The 26,858-nt window shown below is 51.9% G+C and overlaps 9 protein-coding genes across 9 annotated transcripts; 7 read left to right on the top strand and 2 right to left on the bottom strand.

The window, feature by feature from the left end:
• Positions 1-149: 149 nt before the first annotated feature.
• On the top strand, positions 150-3,090 carry VTN77DRAFT_109 (uncharacterized protein; the record flags this gene model as incomplete). Its single annotated transcript, XM_069416783.1, has 3 exons — positions 150-1,686; positions 1,735-1,888; positions 1,953-3,090. The coding sequence occupies 3 exons, from the start codon at positions 150-152 to the stop codon at positions 3,088-3,090; spliced, it is 2,829 nt and encodes a 942-aa protein (XP_069282473.1).
• A 1,945-nt stretch (positions 3,091-5,035) lies between these two features.
• On the top strand, positions 5,036-6,731 carry VTN77DRAFT_110 (uncharacterized protein; the record flags this gene model as incomplete). The annotated part of the gene is made up of 4 exons (XM_069416795.1): positions 5,036-5,746; positions 5,800-6,091; positions 6,156-6,525; positions 6,602-6,731. The coding sequence occupies 4 exons, from the start codon at positions 5,036-5,038 to the stop codon at positions 6,729-6,731; spliced, it is 1,503 nt and encodes a 500-aa protein (XP_069282474.1).
• A 374-nt stretch (positions 6,732-7,105) lies between these two features.
• Positions 7,106-7,708, top strand: VTN77DRAFT_111 (uncharacterized protein; the record flags this gene model as incomplete). The annotated part of the gene is made up of 1 exon (XM_069416806.1): positions 7,106-7,708. One exon carries the CDS (start codon positions 7,106-7,108, stop codon positions 7,706-7,708), a length of 603 nt encoding a protein of 200 aa, XP_069282475.1.
• A 4,570-nt stretch (positions 7,709-12,278) lies between these two features.
• VTN77DRAFT_112 (uncharacterized protein) lies at positions 12,279-13,301 on the top strand (the record flags this gene model as incomplete). Its single annotated transcript, XM_069416817.1, has 1 exon — positions 12,279-13,301. One exon carries the CDS (start codon positions 12,279-12,281, stop codon positions 13,299-13,301), a length of 1,023 nt encoding a protein of 340 aa, XP_069282476.1.
• Positions 13,302-14,473: 1,172 nt separating this feature from the next.
• On the top strand, positions 14,474-15,058 carry VTN77DRAFT_113 (uncharacterized protein; the record flags this gene model as incomplete). Its single annotated transcript, XM_069416828.1, has 2 exons — positions 14,474-14,537; positions 14,595-15,058. The coding sequence occupies 2 exons, from the start codon at positions 14,474-14,476 to the stop codon at positions 15,056-15,058; spliced, it is 528 nt and encodes a 175-aa protein (XP_069282477.1).
• A 392-nt stretch (positions 15,059-15,450) lies between these two features.
• VTN77DRAFT_114 (uncharacterized protein) lies at positions 15,451-16,761 on the bottom strand (the record flags this gene model as incomplete). The annotated part of the gene is made up of 1 exon (XM_069416839.1): positions 15,451-16,761. The coding sequence occupies one exon, from the start codon at positions 16,759-16,761 to the stop codon at positions 15,451-15,453; it is 1,311 nt and encodes a 436-aa protein (XP_069282478.1).
• A 1,577-nt stretch (positions 16,762-18,338) lies between these two features.
• Positions 18,339-19,572, top strand: VTN77DRAFT_115 (uncharacterized protein; the record flags this gene model as incomplete). Its single annotated transcript, XM_069416850.1, has 3 exons — positions 18,339-18,479; positions 18,527-18,777; positions 18,825-19,572. 3 exons carry the CDS (start codon positions 18,339-18,341, stop codon positions 19,570-19,572), a joined length of 1,140 nt encoding a protein of 379 aa, XP_069282479.1.
• Positions 19,573-22,020: 2,448 nt separating this feature from the next.
• Positions 22,021-22,969, top strand: VTN77DRAFT_116 (uncharacterized protein; the record flags this gene model as incomplete). Its single annotated transcript, XM_069416861.1, has 3 exons — positions 22,021-22,377; positions 22,448-22,776; positions 22,861-22,969. 3 exons carry the CDS (start codon positions 22,021-22,023, stop codon positions 22,967-22,969), a joined length of 795 nt encoding a protein of 264 aa, XP_069282480.1.
• Positions 22,970-23,743: 774 nt separating this feature from the next.
• On the bottom strand, positions 23,744-25,368 carry VTN77DRAFT_117 (uncharacterized protein; the record flags this gene model as incomplete). Its single annotated transcript, XM_069416872.1, has 3 exons — positions 23,744-24,456; positions 24,501-24,626; positions 25,269-25,368. 3 exons carry the CDS (start codon positions 25,366-25,368, stop codon positions 23,744-23,746), a joined length of 939 nt encoding a protein of 312 aa, XP_069282481.1.
• Between the last annotated feature and the right edge of the window lie 1,490 nt (positions 25,369-26,858).

The following is a 26,858-nucleotide window of genomic DNA, read 5'->3' on the forward strand; positions in this document are numbered from 1 at the left end:
AGATGGAGGTTGGACTTGACGTTCCGCCCGGAAAGGCATCGGGCGGGTCCATGCTTTAGTTCCCCGACCTGGGTTCCCATACTTGGAAAGCGGCCACATCAAGCAGCAAGGAGCGCAACTCACCATTCTGCTCATGAGAGAAATGCGCCATGGCAGATCTTTCACATTTGTCAGATGCTCATGCGATTCTTCTTGCTTCTGAGCTCTGCTCTGCCGGCAATGTCGCCGCATTGCCACAACTGCAGCGGCAGTTTCCCACGTCACTCAGTTCAGAGCGGCTCTTGCGCATCATCTTGACCTTCCTCCCAGAGAGCACTCCACCCCAGCGCTATACTCCAGTGTTGCAGAGTCTCATATATGGATCCCTACCCGACTCCGGGCCTCAGGATATTGATATATCTTTAGTTAAAGATCTCCCAGAAGTTGTTGTACGGAAGCGCCTACGAAGACTCCGCTTGCTCCCTCTTCGACACCCGCACGCCGAAGAACCAACAGATTCCGCGGACCTCTTGACACAGTTCCTTATTCATCGCGCATATAGGATAGATGCGGAAACTGGCTTGCAGACGTTGATCCTTGATCTACTACTTCCATTCTACGAGCGCTCCGAAACCCTCCGAACATGGCTGATCTCGAGGTTACTACCGCTCTTGCGGTTGAACTACGAGTATTACCCCAGCAGAGAAGAGCTTTTGTCACTGGACACCCTGGACTCCATGGATAAAGGGACGGCTGTCAACGTTCTGCTTTCGATGACAAGCTCCGACGGTACGAACACAGACCTGGCGAGGAATCTGCGCGGGCTGGTCGGTCCTTGGATGTATGGAGAGGCTCGTTTCAAGAGACGGAAACTCAGCCACCCAGGCAGACGAAGTTCAGTCGTCCAGAATGGACTCACAGGACTCACGCCGGATGAGACAGAACTTTCTGGCTGGGGAGAGGTCAACGAATGGCTCCTATCGCAGAGTCTGGTGGATTTCGGTCGAGTGGTAGGGGCGTTTGCGTCTTGGAGAGGGCCTGAAGACGTTGACCTTGGTGGCTACGATAACGAAGAGGAGTCTAGTGACGAGGAGAAGCTACGCCTGAGGGGGCTTTACGGGCAAACAGGCCTTGCCGTTGTTTACGCCACCGCAGACCCTAGCAGGCGTTCTCTGGAAGGCTCGTTTCAGATCACAGCCAGAGTTGCGGAGCTGCTCCAACTGGAAAACGACGTCCCTCTTTCTATCGATGACCCATCGCTTCCCTCTTTACATCTGGATGTGGGGGCAATTTCGTCAGCGTCAAAAGCATCACTACTACAAAATGCTCTGCTGACGCGTTCTAACGCCTTGACGACGCCTACAGCGCAATCGGTGGCATTTCTCCGCGCCTTACTGCTTTCTTTACGCATTTTTGGTGAATTTGGATATCCCACTTCTTGCAGATCGGTGGCAACGCTATGCCTTCAGAGTGGCGACGAGGCACAAATGCAGGAGCTCCGGGGCGTAGTGGACACCATTATAAAGCAGGCCAAACCTGGACGAGATTGGGCAAGAATACGTGAACAGATACTTTGGCTTCGAGATTGGCACGGATCGTCTGAAAGAAAGGAGCGTAATTCAAGGCGAGAATACCATGGTCTGTTCTGGAGGGTCTCCCGGGACGTGGTAGAGACAGAAGTACTCAAGGCGATGCTGACTGTTGGAGGTAAGATATTCGTTCACTAGGGTGGATCAGATTTCTAATTCCTGCCAGAATATCAATTGGCCGTAAATATCTACACGGCAGTGGATGGTCCTTTGAGCCCGGAGCAAGTGGAAGCAGCTGCCACAGAGACCATTATCACCTTCTATGATAACGCAAGCAACGGCAACAAAACTAGAGGGAGGATGAAAAAGGCTGTTGACATGTAGGTTTAAGCGCCATATTTTTGTTGTTTTCTTCTTGATTGCTGACCGCAATTTCGATTGCAGCCTCAGAGCTCTTCAGCCACACTTTCCCAACTCAAAGTCCCTCAAGGAAATTGAAGCTCTTATCGCGGCGACTCACGCTCTGTCATTCTACTCACTGACGCTGCAGCATGGAGTTCCGTTCCAGCCCGTTAGCATCCGCGTTCACCCTGACCCTCTGTCCTTGATAGAAAAGGTGCTTGAACAGAATCCTAAGAGCTATACAAAGTTGGATGACTTTTTGTCCATCGGGCGGAATCTCGTTGCCGCCGGCCTTCCAACATCAGCAAGAGAAGATACTCACTTAAGTGATGTTATTCCACCTCCCTCCCGAGACGCGGCGTCCGTCATAACTGAGCGGCGGGTTATCTTCATGGCCGTGTCGTCGGCCCTTTCATCGAATGACTTCGGGACCGCATACTCCTACATCTTTACGCGTCTGACACCTCCGTCTCTCCTTCCAAGCTCTAAATCAGCTACAAGCTCCTCCATCGAAGATGACATTTCTTGGCGTGCCGCCTATCAAGCTGGTCGTTATCGCCCAAGCGAATCTGCTAGTCCAAATCTCCAGTCTCAGATTACGAATCTCTCGCAACGGATGGAACTCCTGTCCCTTGCTCTGATCCTTGCGCCTTCACCTGACCCTCTTCCCGAGATTCTCGGCGCCTGGCGGCGTTGCGACGAGGAGATGACGGTCCTCCGTTCGCGCGAGGCCGAAGAATCCGAGGAATGGGACCGGCGAGGCGACAAAGTCGCTTCCCTCTCCACCGTCCCCGGCGGCTTCGGCCCGACAGACAAGGAGCTCGACGCGTTTGAGAACGAGCAGCGACAGGCCAGACGCGCACGCGCCCGCAGCCACCACGCGGACGAGGAAGCCCCCATGGGTCTGTTTGAGGTTGCTCGAGGCGCGGCACGGGCCTTTAGCAAGAACGCCTTCCCGCTGCACGCCAGCACCCTATCCCTTGGAGGGTCTTCACAAGACGGCAGCACCAGAAGGACCAGCGAAGAAGGGAGCAGGACGGACGTTGCAGAGCACGGTGAATCACCAACCCCAGGCCGGATGCGCAAGCGAGACATGGTCAGTAACATGGTGACGGGCGGGTTGGCCAGTGGAATCGGCTGGGTGCTGGGTGCGCAACCGGTGAATATGAATAATCGGTAGCAAAGCACCCTCCCTCTTGAGGAAAACCCTTGATTAACGACGATTTTAATGGATGATCATTACTTACTTCTTTAGCCTCTTCCTTCTGCATTTATGAAAGGGGAAATGTATGACCTCTTCTCTTCTCTTCTCTCTTCTTCTGGTCTGCCTGTCTTTGACGATATCTTTCATCTTTCTTCCTTCCTCATCCCTTTATTCATTACTTATTACTTTATTATTATTCATTTGGTTTAGTTTATTATTCTTCGTTGTAAATAATTGATAGATAGACAGATAAGTAGATAGGTAGCTAGGTGCGCTGTACCTTTTTTTTTTCCGAACAGCGTTCAGTTCGAGAAGATACCCTGACCAGATTTATTTACAAAAAATTGCTTTAATTCATTCAATTCAATTCATGCATCATTCAATTCATGTGACTCCAAATTTAATACTTTAATCAGGCAAGCTATAAAATACTCTAACCAACATTTTCATTAGGTATTATAGTCCTGGTTATATAAAAAAAAAGCCTTAGCCTATTGTTACTTATGTTGCGTCTTGAGTTCCTCGACAGGGCTGTATAGAAAAAGCCCAAATAGTAGTGAATAGAAGCTTTGATTGGTATAGATAATTTTTCTTACAGCGCCAATAGGGAGGACGTGCTTGATGTTGGCTGCTATTCGCCAATAATAGAAATGGTAATGTATGCACTCGATAGCGAGCTGAGACAGAGTCAACCCATCCTCGATGTTATGTATGGATGTATACTGCGTATTCACTCCAGTGTTGAGACAGAAAGCATGTCTTGTGTGCCAATGGGATAGTATCCATTCTGATCGTCTCCAATATTAATTCCAGTATTAAGAACCATCACAGGGAACTAGCAGTGCTGGTGTTCTATTGGGCCATCTGATGATCTTCGCATTGATGCCAGCTTAGTCCGTTGGACTATCTACAGCTGAAAAAGAAGAAATGCATTATCATCATGCTCTTCTTGGCTTGGTGCAGGTCGCAGCGCTTGCGGGGCGGTTAACCATGGCAATCCCTTTGTCGCCTTCCTTTCTGCCCCTCCTTTGCCCTGTTGCGACTGGAAGACGACGTTAATAATATTCTTGACAGCTAGGTAGTTGGAAGACTGGAAGTAGACTATCCTGTAGGCACGACTACTAATTAATTAATGAGCGCTCAGCAACCCTTGTCTTTCCCACATCATCCACAACAGCCCGCCAGGCGCTGAGGATAAAGAGAAGGGGGTTAATAGTCATCCACTGGCTCGACTGTTGATTCCTTCTTTCCTTTGGCCAGACCACTGAATCTCAGCCAGCGCTTTCACTCGCTCTGCAGGCCTCTCGCTGAATGATTTACTAGACAAGTTCTGTTCTAGTCCTCCGTCCTGACTAAGCCCGAGTCCAACTACTGTCCTAGCCTCCCCATCTCAGCGCTTATCATCCAAACGCCCTCCTTCAACGCCCTCCTTCGGTCTCTGGCTTCTGCGCACTCGCATTTTATTATTCTCCCCACCACTGCTGCGTCATCCCCTCTCTGGTTTCGTGGATCCTGTCTCCAATTGTCTCAGGTGGAGATCAGCGGGAACTTCGACGAGTCGTCGACGGTGTGACGGGAGACAGGCGGGTCACAAGCAACCGCCTTAGCGGGCTACGCTTCCCCCCTCGGGCTCTCACCACCGGCAACGACAGTCGGCTCAACTAGCCAACACTCGTTATTACAGTCCATCTCGATCTTCTTAACCTGGTCATTCCACTTCGTTTGCTTGCAACCAGCCTCTTCGTCCACCAAACTGGCCTGTTCTCCGTCTGAGCCCTCCGCAGCAACCCCTCTGCAGTGCGGCGGAGCGCTTCCGACATCATCGCCTTGGTCCTGGGGAAATTGACAGGGAGAGCAGTCTGCCACGGTGGCTGATTCGAACGATTCGCGTGTGCCTCAACAGGGGCACAGCAACCTGACAATGTCATCCCCAGCACCTCTCCTCAAACCCCCGATTCCGGGTTCGCGGAACAACAGCAGTCCGCGAGCGCCGCGTCTCACCTTGGGAATCCCCCCCTCCCCCAATGTGAAACCCGTCAATCCCCCGAATGGACAGACGAACGTCCCTGATCTGCCTCCGCTTCTGCGACCAGCTGGTCGTCCCGCCCCGCCGCAGCTCCGGTTAGCGACCCCCATGGGGAATCACCAGACACCCCCGGACGGCACTAATGGAATCCCTCTGCCCCAACCTCTAGGCGGAGCATCTGCCAGCGGGACGAGTGACGCCAGCGCGCATTCGAGATCGGGAAGCTTCACGCATCTGGACGGCAAGGCCAGCGGACCGGGCTCCGCCTCATCATCGACCTATTCTGCTTTATCGTTCGCAATGGGCCTCCGACAGCCTCCGGGCGGGACTCCTGATCCCTCCTCCGCAATCAGCTCGGTATACTCGGATCGCGATGGCGGCGTGGCGATGGAAAGAGACAACAGCATGAATGGGCTTCTCCCGGATCTCGACAAGCTGAGTCTGGAGAAGGGGAGACCGCTCGATGTCGAAGACCTGGATGATGAGGGATGGCTGGCCGCCAGTGAGCAGAAGAAGATCATCGAGCTGGGCAGTCTCGGTGAAGGTGCAGGAGGGGCAGTGACACGATGTATATTGAAGGGTGGGAAGACGGTCTTTGCATTGAAGGTGGGTTCAACGCTGCGCCATGGGTAATTCCAGGCTGACGATCTTATGTCCAGGTCATTACCACCGATCCGAACCCAGATGTGAAGAAGCAGATTGTTCGCGAGCTGAATTTCAACAAAGACTGCGCATCGGAGCATATCTGTCGCTACTACGGCGCGTTCATGGACAAATCAACGGGTACCATCTCCATTGCCATGGAATTCTGTGAAGGGGGAAGCCTGGACAGCATCTACAAGGAGGTCAAGAAGCTTGGTGGCCGAACGGGCGAGAAAGTGCTGGGCAAGATTGCAGAAGGAGTCTTGAATGGCTTGACCTACCTTCACAGCCGGAAGATCATCCATCGAGGTATGACGGCAGTGGACAGTGAATGAAATTTGAGATAACTATGATAACTGACATTCGTCTGTAGATATCAAACCGTCGAATATCCTGCTCTGTCGAAACGGCCAGGTCAAGCTCTGCGATTTCGGGGTCAGTGGCGAATTCGGGACGAAAGGAGATGCCAACACGTTTATTGGCACGTCTTACTACATGGCTCCGGAAAGAATCACGGGTCAGTCGTATACCATCACGTCGGATGTGTGGTCCTTGGGTGTCACGTTGCTGGAGGTCGCTCAACATCGATTCCCTTTTCCCGCCGACGGAACGGAAATGCAACCGCGCGCCGGCCTCATCGATCTGCTCACGTACATCGTCCGGCAGCCGATCCCGAAGTTGAAGGATGAACCGGAGAATGGTATTCACTGGTCTGATAATTTCAAGTATTTCATCGAATGCTGGTGAGTGAAGCTCCTGTTCTCCCTTTTTCCTTTTTCCACCGGAGTCTCCGTTTTCCACTGACGATTGTCTGTCCAGTCTCGAGAAAGATCCCCCGCGAAGAGCGACTCCTTGGCGGATGCTGGAACATCCGTGGATGCTGGACATCAAGAACAAGAAAGTCAACATGGCCAACTTCGTCAAGCAGGTGTGGGACTGGAAGGACTAGCCACGTTATCCGCAGGATCTCTTCTTCCAATTTCTCCTCCCGTGACTTCTCCTTTGACTGGAGATATGGTCCACCTTTTAATAAATACGATTTTCTTCTTCTGCCACCGGCTGTGCCTGTTTCTTTTCAGACCTGGATGTCATATTGATTTCTATCTTGACGGCCTCGACGAGCTTCTATCTTCTACGAGCGTACATGAAATGTCTCTCCTTGACGCTTTTCTCCAACATAACTAACATTCTGACGTCTCTCCTTTGGATACTAACTCTTGCATCATCATGTGATTTCATTCAATTCACACCCCCATCCTTTTCTTTTCTTTTCTTTTCTTTTCTTTTCTTTGTTTTGCGTTTCTTTGGCGTGTTTTTGTTTTGATGAAATGGGTTGTTGGTTGTTGGTTGTTAACAGTTGATGGTTTCCTTTCCTTTCTTTTTTTCAAGTTTCCAAGTTTCCTTCCACACAAGCTACCTAGCTGCCTCCATTCGCAGACACAACCACTCGTCTGGAGTTTCGCGGCCTACGCGGTGCCAACGAGGTGCACTGCTTCCCATCCGAGGGCGGCGTTTGGATTGCGGGCTAGGCCTCGCCCGTGGAGCTCGACTTTCTCGGGCTGGACCGGTTCAAGAAGCTGGAGAAATCCGAGAACCAAGACGAAGAGGACATGTTCTGCCAGCGCCTGCGCGAAGTTGTGGCCTAATTACGACGACTACTTAGATATGCATGGAGCACGGCCTAAAACGAAGGAGGAGACGACGAGGTTGGTCATGGGCTGGCCAGAGGAGGGCGGCGTGTGTGTTCTCAAGATTAAGGGATTGAAGGATGACCAAGGGGGCGGGTGGACAGGAGGCTGGGTCGATGGGCTCGGGGCGATACAAAATGCCTACACTATGAGAGAAAGGTGTCGGGCCATTGAGAAATTGGGAGGTGTGTTCTATGACAACCCTAGAGATTGTGAGGACACCAGGGACTTAGTATAGATATGTGAGAAGTCATGTTAGGAGTTCACTGACAAGCACTACAAAATATCAACCACCATGATACATAGGATAGTAGGGTAGTCAAAACCAAAAAAAAGGGCATGGAATTTCTCATCAAAAGAACTACCTACCTACCTAGGTAGGTAGCTGATTTTTTTTTCTCTTTTCTGTAGGGGTAATCTTTATAATATCTCAATATTATATTGGCAGCCTTTACCAAAGGTGGATCTCTTTTTCAGTATATAATTATTAAATTAAAAGACTTTAATTAAATAGGTACCGATGTACCTCCTTAGTCTGGGAATTTTCGGGAAAGAAAGGGAGTTCCAGCAGTTATAGCTGTCTTTTGCTAGTTTGACTTCAACTTCTTGGAAATATATATATATATATATATATATATTTCTAGCTTACTGAAATGGCCTTATAACAGGTTTGCTCTGTATATATATTCCTCGTCTTGGATTGAATCTGTCACGAAAGACCACCATCTAAAAAAAATGAAAAAAATAAATAAAAGAATAATCACAGGAAACAAAACAAAACTGAGAAGCATGTACAATATCATCCAGCCTGAGCTGATTCCAGCTGATTCAATTCTAGTACATCTGCTCCACCCACCCCTTCAACTCCCCCAAGCTCGCACACTCGATGAACAGCGAGCTCTTCACCTCGATCTGCAGCTCGCTCTTGAACTTCTCGGCCAGCACGAGCGACATCAGCGAGTCCACGCCGAGCTCGACGAAGGTGGTAGTGTCGTCGGTGAGGTCGGCTGGCTCTAGGCCGGTTTCGCGCGCGATGATCTGTAGGCAGGAGGTGATTATGCTGTTTTCCTCTGCAGCGGGGTGTTGAGTGGTGGTTGGTTTGGGGGATTTAGGAGGTGATGCGTGAGCAGGAGCCTTCTCAGCTGGAGCAGAAGGAGCTGGGATCTTGGGCTTGGGTACTGCAGCAGCAGCAGCAGGTTTTGGTACTGCTGGTTTCTGTGCAGCTGGTTTTGGTACTGCTGGTGCAGCAGCAGACTTCGGCTTGGGATGATCACCCGGCGAGAAGAACTGATCCATCAACAGGCGCGGCACCCGCCGGAACTTGATCTGGCCCATCATCCCGACAATGCTGCCCCCCTGCAACAGGTAGATATCCCCCGCGTACATGTTCGGCTCACCAGCAGGAAACATCCGGACGTAGCTGCGATACCTCTCGCCCGCCTGCAGCGGCCTGGCCAGCCGGAAACTGTCCCATCCCGGTGTGACGTAGAAATAGTCCCTCGTATCAGACGCATCGCTGCCGTTCAGGATGAAGCCCGCCAGGTGGAAGGCGCTGTCGATCCAGTGCGGCGGCGTGTGCCAGCTGCCGTGCCTCTCGGGCACCAAGGTGACCTCTGCATAGGCTTCGAGCCCGTGCAGCGTCACGGACTGCATGCCGCGGTATTTCTCTGCGTAGTCGACGACGTTTTTGAAGAGCGTGTAGGCCATGTTCTGAGAGAGCTTGTTGGCCGTGCCTTCGGCTGCCATCCGCGAAAGCGTCTCGATGCGCCCTTCGACCAGGTGCGTCATGCGAGCCCATTCCGTCTGCCAGGTGGCGGAATCTTCGAACGTCACTGTTGCAGAAGCGTAGAACTCCTCCGCGCGGAGACCGTCCGAAGAGACCTCGTACCAGTATATGATCGTGGCTTGCGCATCTAGATCGATCTGCGCTTCCAGCTGCAGGAGTTGGGAGCGGCTGGTATCCTGGTTGGCGACTTGAGCGTGCAGTACCTCCATGTTGGCGACGTTCATGCGGACCTCTTTTGTCTTTGGGAGAAGACGCTTGTAGAGATATTCGCCGATGGTCAGAGCCATGTCGGCCCAGATTGACTATAAATTGTTAGCAAGGAAGCTAATAATGTATGGGCCAAAGAAGCCAATATAGGGGCAGACTACCGTAGTAGCAACGCCATATCCGTTCATCATATGCCCATGCACCGCAGCGTGAAGATCGGGATGCATGATATCAGAGAGAGCCGTCAGCTTCGCCGTCGAACCCTGAATCTCCTCCGAGATGACTTGGTGCACCGACGAGGTCCGCAACGAAGAACCACTCGAGGTCAACAATCCTCCTGAGCTCTTCTTGGGGTGAGCCTTGTCGAGAGTCCAGGTTCCCACGTACGGAATCCAGTACTCCTTCTCGTTCCACCTGTAGCTCGGCAGAGTCAACAGCTTGTGAGCCCGCTCGAACGGCCGGAAGTATTCGTTCCAGCAGATTGGCAGACCCTCCGCATACAACACGGCCAGGCTGTTCGCAACCGTTGTGAAGCTGTCCTCATTCCGGCGCAGCGAGGACACCACCTTCGCGTTGGGAATGTAGCTGCGGATGAACGTGCTGCAGACCGGGTGAGGGCCGACATCCACCCAGACCGTCTTTTCATCGACGATGCCCACGTCCTGAGCAGCCTCGAGGGCACCGACGAAGTTGACGGGCTCTCGCGACGCGCGGCACAGGTATTTCGCGTTGACCGTTTTGCCGTCGAAGACACAGTTCCCCAGAAGCGGAGAGATGATCGGGATCGCCGGAGTCCTGAAGGCAACGTGCTTGGCCGTCTGCTCGAAGGACTCCAGCATGGGAATCATCTGGGCTGTGTGGAATGCAAAGGGGACGTCGAGCAGAGTACACTTCAGTCCATGGCTCTCCAGGGCCGCACGCGTTGTTTCGATGTCCTTGCGCGCACCGCTGATGACCGTGTCATTGGGACCGTTCATGCACGAGACCTCATAAGCGCTGTTGTCAGGGGCGAATTTCTTAATGACCTCGACGCTGGCACGGACAGAGAGCATGACATGGCTGCCAATCTCGCACGAAGCGAGGATGAGCTCCGCACGCTTGCCAACCAGGAAGATGGCATCAGCTGCTGAGAGGACACCAGCAACAACCATGGCGGCATATTCACCAAGACTGTGGCCGATGACCGCGCTGGGCTTGATGCCCAGCAACCCCCAGAATCTGGCCAGCGCGATCTCGGTCACAACGATGGCGAGTTGGGTCATCAAAGGAGAAGCGCCGTCTCCGAGAGTACCGTCAATCGCCGGGACAACCGACGGGAAGCCGAATTGTCTGACCAGATGGTCGAGCTGGAGGACCTGAGAGCGGTAGAAGGGAAATTCCCTGAAGAGCTGAGACCCGACGTCCTGGTAGAAGGCGCCCTGGCCGGTGAAAGAGAACGCAACTGCCGGTGGTGGTGGAACCGGACGGACGCTGCCAATGCTCTCCAGCGAGGATTCCAGGAACTTTCGCAACTGGGCGACGGTCGACACCGCGGTTGCGATCCGGGTACTGTGGTGGATGCGACGAGCGCACGTCGTGTACGACAGATCGCCGAGGTCAACGTCTGGGTTTTCGTCCAGGTACTGCAGCAGGGCCTCGACGTTGCCTTTCAGGGAAGGCTTGCTCTTCGCGGAGATGGTCACGGTATGCACTGAGCGAGGGTCCTGGCCAACCTTGAGCTTCTCAGGGGCGTCTTCGAGCAGCAAGGTCGTGTTTCCGCCGTGAGCGCCGAAGCTGTTCACGATAGCATAGCGCTTCTTTCCTGCCACTCGTGGCCAGGGAATGTTCTCCATGGCCAGGCCAGCATTGCGTTTCTCGAGCAGCTTGACAATCACCGGGTTGAGCTCGCTCGTGATCCCAACATGCGGAGGAATCTGGTTTTTCTGGTAGACCAGAAGCACCTTGAGCAGGGACGCAATCCCTGCCGCAGCCTCAGCGTGTCCGATGTTGGACTTCACGGCCCCGAAATGCAGTCTCTGGTCCGCGCGACGGCGAGGCGTGAGCGGCGCAAAGACGTCGGCCACGGACTCGGACTCAATGGCATCGCCGGCCTGGGTTCCCGTGCCATGGAGCTCGACATAGCTGACGTCGAGCGGGTTGATGCCCGCGGCATGCATGACCTGGGTGTAGTTGTCTTTCTGGGCGCCCGCATGAGGACGCGTGATGGAGACAGCCTCTGCAGAGTGGTTCGTTGCGCCGGCCAGGATCGTCGCGATGATGTTGTCATTATCAGCCTCAGCGTCCTCCAGTCTCTTGATGACCACGGACCCGATGCCATCTGCCCGGCAGTAGCCATCGGCGCCTTTATCCCAGACCTTGCACTGGCCCGTCTTGGACAGGAAATGGCCTTTGCACAGCATGCAGTAGTTGTCTGGATTCGTGATGACGCTGAGCCCGCCGGCAATCACCATGTCGGCCTCCCCCGCCCAGAGGGCCGAGCAAGCAGCGTTGACGGCCGCCAATCCGCTGGAACAGGCGGTATCGATGTTGAAGCTGGGGCCGGCGAACTTGAAGAAGTAGTTGATGCGTCCGTTGGCAAATGCCCGCTCGCCTCCGGGCACGGCGTAGGTGCCGATGTTCTGGCCGCCGTTCAGCTCACGCCAGTCGTCGCTTGCTTGACCGTAGAACGTCCCGACACGCTTCACATTGGTCGAGGGAGTCCGGTTGGGGGAGTAGCCGGCCATCTCCAGCGCTTCGTAGGCAGTCACCAGCGCCAGACGGTGCATGGGGTCGGTCTGCTCGGCCTATACGATGTCAGCTTGACTCAACTGATTTGATGCTTCTGACTTACCTCCAGCGGAGACATGTTGAAGAAGCCCGCATCAAAGAGACCCGGCCTATCGATGAAGTTCCCAAAGGGCGTCTCAGTGGCATTCTCCGTCTTTCCAGTCGGATCGTAATGGGTGCTCAGGTCGAAGCGATCGGCCGGCACGGTCGTGTGCACATCGCGGCCCTCTTCCAACAGTTTCCAGAAGAGCTCGTTGTCGTTTGCGCCGCCGGGCATGCGGCAGGACATGCCGACGACTGCGAGCTTGGACTGTTTGGGAGACCTCGGATTGCTGAGGTTGTTGTCTTGGAACGACCAGTCGATCAGGTCGTGCCGGGTGAGGCCGACTTGCGGCAAGTCCGCCTCGATGGCGGACACGATGCCCTTCGAGACGAGGGAGGTCCGGAACAGGAGGATCTGGCACTGTGCGGACAGCGAGTTGGAGATGTTGTTGACGATGCCTGCGGTCAGGTAGTCGAGGTAGATGGTGCCAGTCAGGATTTCGGCGCAGATCTGCTCGTAGAGACCGCCGGCATTCTGCGCCGGGTATCGCTTGCCCGTCTGCGGAGAGAAGAGCGGCAGCTGGACGCGACGAGAGCGGTTGCATTTCGGCTCGGAGCCATGGACAATGGAGTTGACGTCGACGACGGTGTAGAGGTGCGGTGCATGGCACAGGCCGTTGTAGACTGGCAGCGGCAGATGCTTGGAGTATCGCAGGACTTGCGAGTGGCGGAAGGCGTTCTTGAGCCTGGACGGCGGTCCTGTCACGCTGACCGAGTGCTGGTCGGCGGCGCTGATGAACACTTTGGTGAGTTCGGGGTTGGACTGCAGTCAGTCAGTCAGTCAGCCAGAAAAATCAGCTTTCCTGAAGGCGAGAACAAACCGTTTCAGCGTTATACTGATCGAGTTCTCGCTGCACCTCTTCTGCCGACACACCGGTCACGACGTACGCCCAGCTGTCGTTCATGCGACCATGGGCATCGCGAGACTCGAGCGACTGGGAAACACCGTCGACATGGATGCCGAGTCTGAATGCGACTCGCACGCTCTCAGCGCCAGTGACGGCCAGGTCTGCGAGAGAGGAGGACACGGACACGGCTGCCGCGGCAAACAAGCCAATACTCAGACCGGCCAGAGTTGCGCTGCTTTTTGGCAGGTCATATGGAAGGTCGTTCGCTTCGTAGTGACTGGAGGCTGTCAGCAGGGGACAATATTTTCTGATTCGCAGACGTACCCAATAAACATGCCCAGTTCGAGAACAACGAGCAAGGCACTCTCCAGCGCTCCTCCCAGGGGACCGTGCCGGAACTCGCCATTATCGGCCAGAGAAAGGACCAACTGAAAGGGAGGAAGAAGATCCCGCAATTGCTGAGGCAGCTGGAGAACTTCCTGCCTGACGACAGCCGTACATTCGTCCAGGAACAAGGCCAGCCATCGGAAGCGCTTGTCCTTGCTGGCCCGCTGCAGCCGGCGAAAGAGGTCCTGCAGGTCGTCGGGGGGGAATTCGTGACTGAAGAAGAGGAGCTTGGTGGCGAAGTCGTGGATCACGTCGGTGGAAAAGGACGAGGGGGTATCCATGGTGTAGAAAGGTCTATCCAGTCTGTTGAAGGACTATAAAACGACTCTATATAAGTATTTATCTGTCGTGAGCAAGGAGGCTCGATTGATAGCAGCAAGCACGTGGTTCGCCACGAGGTTATCAGCTTGTATCGTCTCTCTGCCTACAGACCTCGGTGCAACCTATTCCAGTATTACGGGAATACATGTCGGAATTCTGTCAACTCGTGATGGATGTAATCAGAGTAGAAGCCCTAACTGCCATGTCCGCATCGGGCCCCGACCCCGGAGTCCGTGGCCACCACCTGGGCAGTGGACACTGGCGCAATGACCATTAATGGAAATATCTAACGGCCGAGAACTCTGCTTGAGACTCTCGTTCCAAATTTAGAATTCCTTCCGATTCAGCTGGCATTGATGACCTACTCTACGGACGACAGATTACCAGCCGGGGGACCAAAAGGAAATAACCGAGACAAGTCAGTCGTCCGGCGGATTCATTACATTTAATTCCACCGCTTCCTCTGGAGGTCCATTTCAATTCAATTTTGAATGTAAATCTATCGATTCTTTTCTCGTGGAGTGCTGGAGATCAGAGATAAACCAGTCTATACAATCCCGTCCTAGATCTAGCTACATAGTCCACCATGGCCCACATCTTGTTCAGGCCGCTGCTCGCCGCGAGTATTACCGTCGCATCTTTCCAGACTGGTGAGCTGTCAATCTTCCCCTGCCTGCTCAAGAGCCCTACTAACAGCATCTTCCAAGGCTGCCAGCTTAGCCTCTCCTACGTCTCCATCGCCACAGTCACCGGACCTCCCTACGTCTCCGAAGGGGTGCTGCTCACGCAGTGGAAGACGCTTTTCGCCCGGGGCTTCCACCTGTGCCCGTCGTCGGCGTTCTTTTCGGGTCTCTGCTGCTTCGCCAATGCTGCCCTCACATACGTCAGTGAAGGCACCAGCGCTCGGATGTGGACGCTGCTCGCGGCGGGTTCGTGTATGATTGGCATCGTGCCGTTTACGTTGATGACTATCGTTCCGTTGGAGAAAGTATTGCTGGGCAAGGAGGCGAGGCTCGCTAAAGCTCGCCGTGAAAAAGTGGAAGGGCCGGAAGATGAGGCTTCTGCTGCGGAGACGAGACGCCTGTTGAAGCGATTCAACACGTTGAACTACGTGCGGACGATTCTGCCGGTGGTGGGGGTGATTGTTGCGTGGAATGCGTGGGAAGTCTAGTCGATGGATAGATAACTCATGGCAGGACTCTCCTTGTCATGCTGGATGCGGGCTATCGGAGTCGACAGTATACTTTTGGATTCTCAAGTAATATTATCTACGTCTTGCAATTGAATAAGTGAATTGCTTCATAGGACATAACTCTAGAAAACATCCAGAAAACCAGTAAGCTGGTGCAACCCATCCAAAGAAAGTCAGTGGAGACGTGTTCACAATTTCAAGAGATATCTATCTCCTCCTTCTAAAGCCCTTAGTTTCAGTCTTCGAGCCTTCCATTCTACGAAATCATTCTATAGCCACCTATGGACTTTAACCCTGTAACAGCATCTTTAACCAGTTATATATAACATATCCGAAAAGAGACGACAACTCATGCAATGCTGCTGCTGCTGCTACACCTGCGCAAGCCAGTGACTCGTCGCCTCGTCCGTCATCGCCCTCAGCCTCGCCTTCAACGACGCCGCCAACGCAGGCAGAAAGTAGTCGGCTGAGCACCCCCCCTCGTCCCCGGGAGCACTACCGCTGTATCGCCGCGCAAACTGCATCACTAGATTGGCGACCTTGGGCATTTCCTCTAGCACGCGGACGGTGGTCTCCTTGCTGGTGTTTTTCGACTCGTCGGGGTCAATGCTGATTTCCATGCGATCGCCGCCGCTGCCGTCGATGGAAAACAGAGTGGTGTATGCAGGAGGCTGGCTGTCGGTCGCAGAAGAAGGGGGAGTAATAATACAGGTATGGATCTCCGACCCAGCTGGGCTGCGGAACACGATGGCATAGATATCGAGGACGGCGGCGCACACTGCGGCCGCCAACAGGCCGACTTCGGTCTTGGAAGAGCAGGGACAGACCAGGATGGTGGAGATGCGCTTGATGGATGCGGCCACGGTGCTGAGGAGGGAATCGAGCGGTTGTGGTGCAGTCTTTCGACTCGTCATGATATTGAGCTTCTGCAAGAGATGCATGGCGACTGTCGCGCAGTCGGATTCAGTATCATCTTTGGCCGCACCGGAGGCTTGTGACAGGGCCAGCAGACCGGATAATTGGCCAAGAGAGCTGATGCTGCTGCTGCTGCTGCTGCTGCTGGTGCTCCCAAAAGGATTAGACGTGGACGGGCTCGGAAGAAGCATGGCTGGAATCGGATCGTCTTGAAAGAACGACCCATCAATCTCGTTCGAACTGACTCTGCTCAGCCCATCGTCGAAATTGAATCTTCCAGCATCTGCCTCTTCCAGACTGTCTTCTCGTGGTGACTCCCTGGGTATGAAAGTGGTGGGAAAATTCATGGTCATGTTCTGGGGTACTGAAGGGCGGAAGCTGAAGTCATTATCATTATTATTCTCCCCCTGCAATCTGCCGTTTATTGACTTTGCATGGAGGTTATTATGCCCGGATAACTCTCTCGTCGAGCGCGGTATTTCACCAGACGACCCCGTATCGCTGCGCGATCGACTCCGGATGAGTTGACCTTGTGCTTCTGGTGACTCTGCCTCGGATCCAGGCTTGCTATTATTATGGGAAACTGTCCGAGGAGGATGCGGTCTCCCCATGCGCCTCGCAGGACTGTAGAAACACGGGTAGCCGTATTTCTCGCAGCGGCCGCAGACGGGTTTCTCCTTGCTGCAGCGGACCTTGGACGCGGAGCACAGGTCGCATGTGTCTTTGAGTTTCTGGGATCGAGGGAGTCGGCTGCCATTGCCGTCCATGGTGAACAGAATGAAATTGAGAACTGAGAGACGAGACGAATTGATTATTTGCAGGCTTGTAGAACTTGTATTCTAGCAAGAAGAATATCCTACCATCAGGCAGGTAAATATGGAAAGCTTCTGTAGAGATCACCGGCTGCTCTGATAAGCAAGCAAAGCCTAAACACGAGCATTCTTCACGCTGAGAGTTTGTTTCCGAGGCAGGCGTCCCCCATTCACGATTGTCCTTGTTGTCGGACTTGTTAGTCCGAACTTCACCACATTCATTGGAGACGGCCTGGCCAGGCCAGGCCGTACCGTTACACTACATACTGAACCATGACATGGACCGGATTGTTGTGTTGGTGGCAGCCTGTTGGATAGGTGATAGTGATCAGCTTGATTGGCAGAGCAGTCGTGACTAGACGTTAGTCTATTTGAATTTCATCGTATCAGGAGGATGAGACATAATCGATGAGCTGCTTATACTCATCCGAGATTCCTCAGCCTGCTGACATGATCGTATTTACCCTGGTAATAACTCCGAGGGGGCCGGAAGCCACACGTCAGATCGTGGCAAATAGGCCCCAGATGTATGATATGTACGTGAAATCTAGTTGGATTCTAGGCTGACGCCACCTGCGTTTTAGTAATCTAGCTGTTTTTCTTAGCAGGAATTCTACTAATAGATAAATACTAGTCCTACGATAGAGACACCCCTAACCGATATAATGAAATATAAACAAAAATAAGTAATGTTTTGAAAAATCCTTACTAATATAACCCTAATTTCGAAGAATTACTATGTAGTGATTGCTAGGTAGTCTATGTAATCCAAAGGAGGTATAAAAATACAGGCTTTAATTATAAGAAAATAAAGTAGGAAGCAAAAAGGTGAATTCTTCTTATAGACTCATCTCTTTTCAGTCTTTTTATAGGTAGGTTAGTAGGAGAGTAGACACTTAGAGAATCTAATTTAATATTTACTAATTTCCTATAAGAGATCGTTAAAGGCCAAGTTAAATAAAACAACCTTTAGGTACCTATTTTTTTTTAAGAAAAAATAATTTAAATAGTCCAACCCAAGAAGTTCTGTATCTAGAATGGGAATATGCTAAAATTAAGTATGACTGTATTCTCCGGTCTGAAAAAGCGATCGATGACTGCTGCCCAGCCGGAATCCGGCCTGACTTGAACGGAACTCCGCCCTCTATTTAATTAACCAACACTACAAGTCTACAACAATTGGATCGCGGGAATTAATTAAATCAGTAGAGAAAGGCAGTGTGAAGGTCACCTATTCTCATGCCGCGAGTCTAAGGTCACGGAAGAAGGTCCGGTGTCCGACCTGACGATGAAGTAGATAGATAAACTGCATCAAATCGGAGTCCGGTGCCAATAGAACGGTTCGGGGTCCGTCAGGCTTCAGCCTTTCGAAAGTAACATAACATGAGAGCGCGTTTTTCTGTCGCTGCGAGGTCTATCGCATCTTAGAGAGGTAGAATATAATAATGACCTGACCATCGACCTGGATTCTGTTCTCAGCAAACAGACAGACAACAATCTTCTCGTTACTAAAAGTCTTACTAAAATTCATAATGGACCCCATCAAGATCAATGGCCAAGGCCATGGCGCCGCCATCAACGAGATCAGCCGCCTCAAGCTGCAGGACTCCCTCCGGGCAGCCGCCGAGTCGTTGGAAACGCCGCATGACACGATGCTGCGGTTGTTCAACTCGGTAGGTAATCTCTCATCAAAATGATCGTCTTCTCACTGACCACGTAGAACCTCGAAATTGCCGTTGTCCGCACCGGCTGTGATCTGGGCCTGTTCAAGGCGCTCGCCGACAGCAGCGCCCCCGTGAGCGTCAAGGCGCTGGCCGCCTCCACGGGCGCCGACGAGTTGCTCCTGGGGAGGATCCTCCGGTATCTGGCGTCCATCCGGCTGGTGGTCGAAACCGGCAAAGACCAGTTCACGGGCAACAACTGCACCGCGGCGCTGGCCAACCCTGCCATACAGGGGGCTATGTACTACACGTGAGGAAGTCAATATCCATGATATTGAAACCTGCTGACAGCCAAAGCTTCCACATCGGCGGACCAGCCTACCAGGCCCTGCCCGATTTCCTCCGCGAATGGCAATACGCCGGCAACACCCACGGGCGATGCGCCTGGCAAAAGGCCGTCAACACGGATCTGCCCTTCTTCCCCTGGGTGAAGCAACATCCGGAGAAGCTGGCGTGGTTCCAGCAACTCATGAGCGTTCCCCGCGAGGGCGACTGGCTCGATGTCGTCCCCTTCGCCGAGGCAGCCCAGTCCGTCGGCCCGGAGCGAGCCCTCTTCGTGGATGTTGGCGGCAGCATTGGTCACCAGAGCGCGCGGCTGCGGGCGCGATATCCGGATCTCCCCGGCCGCATCATTGTGCAGGATCTGCAGGAGACGATCCAGTCGGCTCCTCCGGTCGAGGGCGTCGAGTTCATGACGCACGACTTCTTTCGCCCGCAGCCCATCCAGGGCGCGCGGTTCTACTACCTGCGCACCGTCCTGCACGACTGGGACGACGACAAGGCGGTGGCCATCCTGCAGAATCTCATCCCCGCGATGAGCGCCGACTCGCAGATCCTGATTGACGACATGGCACTGCCCAACACGGGCGTGCACTGGTGGTCGGCCTGTCTGGACTTGCACATGTACACGATGCTGGGGGCGCTGGAGCGGAATGAGGATCAGTGGAGGGCGCTGCTGGACCGGGCGGGTTTGAAGCTGGTTGATATTCGGACGTATATGCCGGTGATGCGGCATTCAATTATAGTTGCCGAGTTGAAGGAGTAGCAGTTGCCGTGCAGTCTCCTACCGTGGTTGTTCTTGGTAACTGTGGTAAAAATTATGGACGAAGCAGTGTCCGCTGTAGCACCAGCTGAGATGATGAAGTCTGCAACTATTGCCCATTTTCCCGCAAAATCTGTCTATTCTATGGGATGATTCTCAACACAACTTGATGTGAAGGCTATCTATTAATAAATTTCATTTCTAGTTTAAAAAATTTTCCTTTTTTAATTAGAGTCTTAAAAACATATATTACATAATTTATGATAAAAAAGCACAAGAATTTTAAGATATACATATACAAATAAAGAAACCTGTCATAAAGACGACAAGACGATTGAATTTTGACAAGAGTAGAACTTTCCTATGACATGCAGGAACAGTGATAACCAGAAAGGACTAAGAAGATGAGAAAATAGGCTGTTTTTAAGCCCAAAACCAATGATGGCTCCTTCCTTTGTCTCGGGTATTTGCTTGGTTCACAGGTGAGATTACTTACTACCTAAGACTCCTAGGCGCTGAAAGAATCCGTAGATTTTTTTTTTGAAATAGAAGTATTCTCAAGAATATATTAATCTGCTAAGCTATAAAGTTCTATCTTATCTTATTTGAATAAAACAATAAAAAGGAATGATTATTTTTATGATTAAAACTGTATATAAAATTTTCACGACCTCATTTGAGTGAGTAAAATTACTCAAATGAACTTAAATCAAATTACAAAAAAATTCCTACATAGAAAACACGCCCTCCTTATATTACTCGCTCCGCGTGTCTTTTTGAGGCAATACAGGAAAAAAAAACGATGCCTTCAATGTCCACGCTGGAGAATTTTGGCCCCGGCTCCCCAGCTTCTAATTCTATATTGTAGGCTTTTTTAATCCTTGCTTATTCTTATTTCTAGTTCTATTTTTCCCAGTACTTACCTTTCTAGCTTTCCATATTACTTTAAATTAGTTTAACTTCCTCTATAGTAGAAATCCTCTTTAGTGAACTGTAAGAGAATAAAAAGAGGTCTCCCGCTGTAAGTAAAAGTCTACTTAATATAGTCAACATTACCCTATGGACTATGATATCCTTAGCATTCATAGTAGATAATCTACAGCAGATTTTATAGGTTTTGAAAACAAAAAATTAGGATAGTTGTTGAAGTTTATTGCATCCTAAATAATAGAAGGTAACTAGTAAGGGAAGCCTAGGGAGGTATCTAACCTAAAATTCAATTCAATAATTATTATAATTAGATAATATGATAATTATTAGAATTGGAGGCTTTGAAAAAAGGCTTCAGACTTATCTTTGGCTAACCTCCTCTTCACGAGTAAAATACATAATGAAAAACACATGTAGTATGGTGTAAAATGCGGCATGCCTCCCTTTTTAAATAGATATTTAGTTCCATTACGAAAAGACAGATTTATATAAAGAGCATTATGAGCATAACAGGTGTTTTTTTTTCTGGTTTTTTTTTATGAAGCTTAGGGTAGTAACTACTGCATCGTTGATTTTGATTTGTACGTTGATTTTATTAACAGGGGTGGTAGGAGTGGTAGGATGCAGATTTCATAAATTCGGGGGCGGTATGTGTCAGCGCCTAGGAGTTCTAGGTGGCGGTGATCTCACCTGTGAACCAACACAACATTACCTGAGACAAAGGAAGGAGATGGAAGCTGGTTGGCCATGTTGGTTTTGGGGCTTACAATCGGCCTGTTTTCTTATCTTCTTGAAATTTTTCTTCATCATCACCGTCATTTCTCATGTCACACTATAGCAGCTCTAGCCCAATCGAAATTCAACCATTTTATCTCTTCGTGGACAACGTTTATGATTAAAAAGCAATATATAGAAATTTTAAGAACTTTATTTATATAGGAGGAAAATTAATTAAATTGAACATGGCTTAAAACTTTTCCATATAAAAAAAAATTTAGTCGATTTTTAATTAGAAAATGCATTGTTTAATAAGTACCCTTACCATATATTTCTTATGAGAAATTGAATAATGAACTATGCAAGTTTTGCTGGAAAATGGGATGTACTGTACATACGTAGATTCATGTATTTACCGATTCTGGAAAGAGACTACCATACCAGGCCTGCAGAAAACCAACTGCATACAACAAAGGCTGCCATCCGATTGACGGCGGAGAATCAACCGGCCGATCCCCGAGCCAGACAATCAGTTCGCGACCCCTGCTGCACCTGCACAGGTCAACCCAATAAAAAGCCCGGCAAGCGCGTTGGTTTCAGTTTCCAGCAAGGACGGCCAATTCGGGCGCCGATGCGGCGCTGAGTCGCGGCAGTCGGAGTCCGAAGGAAGAAATAGACAGAATACGCAGCTCTTATTAAAGAAGAATCGTCGCTGAACGAAGGAAGATAACCACCTCCTGCCTTCCACTTCACTTCTCTTGTCTTCTGTCTTTCGCGATTTCATTCATCAGTGAGAATACGACCATGGCCGCTCTCAAATCCCAACCCAGCATCACGCTCTACCGCGGCTTCCCCGGCTCTGGAACCTACGTCTGGTCGCCCTTTGTCACGAAACTGGAAGCGCGTCTCCGCTTCGCTGGACTGTCGTATCGGACCGAAGCTGGATCGCTGGGCCAGGCTCCCCGGGGGAAAATCCCATATATCGCCATCACCAGGAATGAATCGGAGCCTGCTGCACTGCTGGCAGACTCGCAGATCATCAGTGACCAGCTGGCAGCAGAGGGGGTGCTGCCGGACCTGAACTCGAAACTGTCTCCCGCAGAGAAGGCGCATGATCTCGCTCTGCGTGCGTTGCTGGAGGATAAGCTGTATTTCTACCAGGTTGGTGGCATCTGAAAAAAAAAATAAAAAATAAAAATAAAAATAATACAACAGTACTGACAGGGAAAAGAACCACGAACGATGGAACGAAAACTACTACACCATGCGCCCACAGGTGCTCCAGGCCCTGCCATACCCGGTCCAACTGCTCGTCGGCGTGCTGGCATGGCGCAAGGTCAACGCAACGCTGTGGGGCCAGGGCACGGGGCGTTTCTCATTTGAGGAGATCCACGCCTTCAAGCAGAATATCTGGCAGAATGTGGACGCATTGCTGGCTGAGGCGAAGCGGAAGACAAAGACGCAAGAGGATACTACATTCTGGGTGCTGGGCGGGAATACGCCCACTGAGGCGGATACCACGCTCTATGGATTTATTGCCTCGGCGCTGGTGTGCTCTGCGTATGTGTCCCAGAACTTCTCGGGGGTTATTTTTTTTTATTTATGTGTGCTAACACTGACTGCTATGTTTTTTTTCCCCCCCAGCGGCCCTGAGTCCCAAAAAGTCGTCCGCAGTTTCCCTGCTATCATCGACTACGCGCGCAGAATCCACAACCGCTATTTCCCCGACTACGTCAGTCCCACGTGGGAGTGAAAGCTATGAACAAGGAGCGATTAATATTGATGGAAGCTCCTGCTGTCTACCTAGGTAGCTATCTAAGCTATCCGACTGGGTTGGTAGTGAACGGAATTCCGGAGTTTGGGAAAAGCGAATCATTCCAGTTCATGCTTTCCTTCTTTTTTTTTTCTCGTGAAAACAGCATGTATTTAGATAATTCCCCATCACTAATGCAATTCCATTTACCCATTCTCTCCCATATTATTCACGTATGGGACCTGTTACTATATCTTTCAACGATTAGAATTTCTTTTCTCTCTTCCATGTCCAGCTTTTTAGGTTCGTAGTTTTATTCCGTACTATCCTAAGGGCGTGTAGTCAAGGCTGTAAGTCTACCTAGTCCTATAGAGTGGCTTCCATAACTCCCCTTGTACTCCGCACTCCGTAAAATAACCAAAACCACCTTGGCCGATGTAAGTCTGCCGGTGGTTTCAGCCGTTAGTGGTAATACGACATACCACGTGGGAGGGGGATTCAGATTGGGGCCAAAGGGATGACAGATCTAGGTTGACACTGTTCTGCATGGCATAATATTATTACACAACCAAGGGAGCCTATCACTCGCTGGTTATTCACCATCATTACGGAGTACTGTAAGAATCGGGCCACGGGATGCCGAAGCTGACACGATAGGTCTGAAGGTCAAAGGGGGAAGTCTATGTCTAGATCTAGATATCTGTCACGATAACCGTTACTCCGAGTTCCGACCCGCCGTCTCGACCATCGTAACGTCCTATGGCAAGATAATACTCAAATTAAGCTGCTTCCAGTCAAGAGAGGGGCGACCTCTGCTTTCGTTTCCTGCAGCTGCTGGTGCAGAAATGCAATGAGACTCCGGTGGATGGGCTCTTCTGAATCCGGGGTAGGAGGGCCCAGGTTCCCAAACCCGGCCTCCTCAATACGCCTGGAAAGACTGTGGACCAGCAGTTCCAGATGCTGCAACTCGCTGAACACCACCTGTGGCCGGATCTTGCTCTCGAGGGCCACGTCGAAAAAGTATCCGCCCACGGCGATGGGTTGGTGCAGGACCTGCTCGGTGTGCTCGTCACCCGCGCGGTCGTTGTTGACCATCGCTCGATACCAAGCCATCAGCTTGCTGCAGATGGTAGTGAGGACCAACTGCACTGCGAAGCTCGTGGAGCACGAGCAGATGAGGATCCCCGAGACCAGCAGGATCACATCCCGGTTGGTCGCGAGCACGGAGTCGGTCATCCGCGGTTGACGGAGATGAGACAGGGCGCTCTCGTCGCATGCGCTCAGGCATTCGGGCGGAGGAATGTGCAGGGCTTGAAGGAGCCTGACGGCTGCGATCATACAGGTTCTTGCATGGTTGGAACAGGAGCCGACGTCATTGATGCTGGAGCGGAAGATACATTGCAAGTGGTCTCGGTCTCTGAATGCATCATCCGTAAGGAGACTTCTCTCTCGCCCGTGAGCAGGGGCTACTAGAGCATTCGTCATGCCTACCAACGTCAGAGCTGTGTATAGTGCGCCCAAGTCGACTCACCAGAGGCATCCTTGCTGTGGGTGAAACTCTGTGAAGAAGTCGAGCTCGACAACGACTCCAGAGGGGACAAGGCCATGCCTTGCGAACTGCATTGGATCGGACCGAATGGGCTGGAGGTACTCGACACTGTGGACTGACAGCGAGGTAGCAATCCAGTACGACCCACTTGGCAGCTTGGATGTCGGCTGCAGCTTTCTCTATTATTACATGTCATCTTGGCGGGGCGTTGACAAGCTGGCGATGAAGAAGGCATTCTCTTAGATGTCATCTTCACGAGATGAAATGTGCCAGAAAGCGATCTACGTGGTGGGAGAGAAGGGGAAACATCAGGCAGCGTGAATCAACTGCTTTAGTACTCTTGCCATACGAGCCTCGCGATGAGCTGATGAGGCCTAATCTTCTAGAAGCGCGTAATCGTAATGATTATGGAACTTGCCTGATTAGGCAATCTCCACCGGTTCTGTATGGTAAAGGAGAACTCCAATAGCAGCCAAGAAATTACGCGCTTTTGGAACATATCCAACGTCAGCCAGGTCCCTGTCGCCACGGGATAACACGATAAGCAAGACATCGATCGAGTGATTGGGGCCGCAGTAGCCGCCTGCGCGAGTCCGACCTATGCAGCATCTCAGAACCAATACGGAGTAATAATTCATAGCTTCAACGTCTTTTAGCCACGCGTCCGCCCGATTCCGCCTAATTCTACCTGCCAGGGACCCCTGCAGTGACTTTGACTAAAGGAATAATATTTCCAACACCTTTCCTCACATCGTGCGGCTAGAGAGATTTGGACAAGGTTCCCCAGTTCGCCTGACGGCTGAAAAGTTTTGGAATCAGAATCACTATGCAGCGCCACGCCCCCAAACATGGTGCAGCAGAGTATGTCCTGGCTTTGCGACATGTCCAGTCAACGAGCTGATGTTCGGGACGATGAATAATTCATCCTTGAAGCTCTGTACATGACCGAACCTCATTTGCGATCATTCCGCTGGTGGCCTGCGCAAGCGGAATTCCGCGGCGCAAATCGACTCGTCCAGAGAAAGGCTAGATACGAGTCGATGCGGTCTTTACGCTGGATCATGTCCTCCGACTGGTCTTGTGTATCTTCTTCTTACGAGATAATGATGGGTCTGTCTTCAATTGCCTGTCATAATTGCGTCTATCTAATGATAACCCTACAGGTTAGAAAATGAAAGACTTGACTCAAGCCTGCTGAAGCCTGTTCAAGCCTGCGCTGGGACCGCTGCAACAAGCTCGTCCTTTATTTCCTCGCGCTTGCCTCCCTGTCCAGTCATGGCAGCCAGGACATCAGCATCACCAACACGCTTGTTGCGAGCCTCCGCCTTGACCAGCGTCAGAGCCCCCCGCTGCAGCCTCGGCGCCATGCCGTCGATGGTGTCGGTGCCAAAGTTGTCGAGATTGAGCGTGTCCTCCGATCGGATCATCTGGCGGGCACGCACCGCGTTCAGGATGCGCAGCTCGTCCGCCGACATGGTCGCCTCGATCTCCTTCATCTTGGAATCGGTGGAGCTGATGTCGGTGATGTTGAGGTCCTCCAGCTTCTTGAGGACGGCCTCACGCTCGTCGGCGGCCGCCGGCTGGAAGGCGCGGAAACAGAAGTCGACCGTCTTCGAGATCTCATCTTGAGTCAGTTTGCCGGCCACGTCGACGGTTCCTTGGATGACTAGATGGATGTCAGTATGGCGCTAGGAAGGATATCCGGTGAAAGGAAACTTACTAGGTCGGAAGAAGGCAAAAGCACGGTCGAAACTCCCCTCGTCCCAGTCGGTGAGGACCGGCTCATCCTGATCCTTGATCTGCTTGAGCGCGCTCAAAACGACGAGCAGGAAGCGCGTGTACCCGTCAGCCACCTTGCCGGTGTGCCATTTCCAGGCAGCCTTCTCGTCAACGTCGCCTCGTTTCGCCGCGCAGATGGTCACCGCCGCAGAGAGACCGCTGGCAAGCGCCAGGTGCACGCCCGAAGAAAAGAACGGGTCAATGAAGCAGCCCGCATCGCCGGCAATGCGCACGTAGGGGCTGGCATAGGAAGAGGCGCTGTAGGACCAGTCGGAGGCCGCCTTGACGTGGGAGATGAGCTCCGCCTCGGAGAGGAGATCCATCACGCCGGGAGTCAGCTTGAGAGACTCGAGGTAGAAGTCCTTGCTGGACGGGGAGCCCATGTCCTTCTTCTTCTTGGTGGCGATGGCCTGGTTCATGACCACGCCTACAGAGGTGGTGCCATTGTGCAGGGGGATGGTCCAGACCCAGCCGCTGGCATCTTCAGAGGCGTCAGCAGGAAAAAGAGAGCTTGACTAGCCACAAAGAAGATGAACGGACGTACCTTGCAGAGCCTCAAAG

This window comes from Rasamsonia byssochlamydoides (genome assembly GCF_041956645.1).
Source record: "Rasamsonia byssochlamydoides strain NRRL 3658 unplaced genomic scaffold VTN77scaffold_1, whole genome shotgun sequence".
Classification (NCBI taxonomy): domain Eukaryota; kingdom Fungi; phylum Ascomycota; class Eurotiomycetes; order Eurotiales; family Trichocomaceae; genus Rasamsonia; species Rasamsonia byssochlamydoides.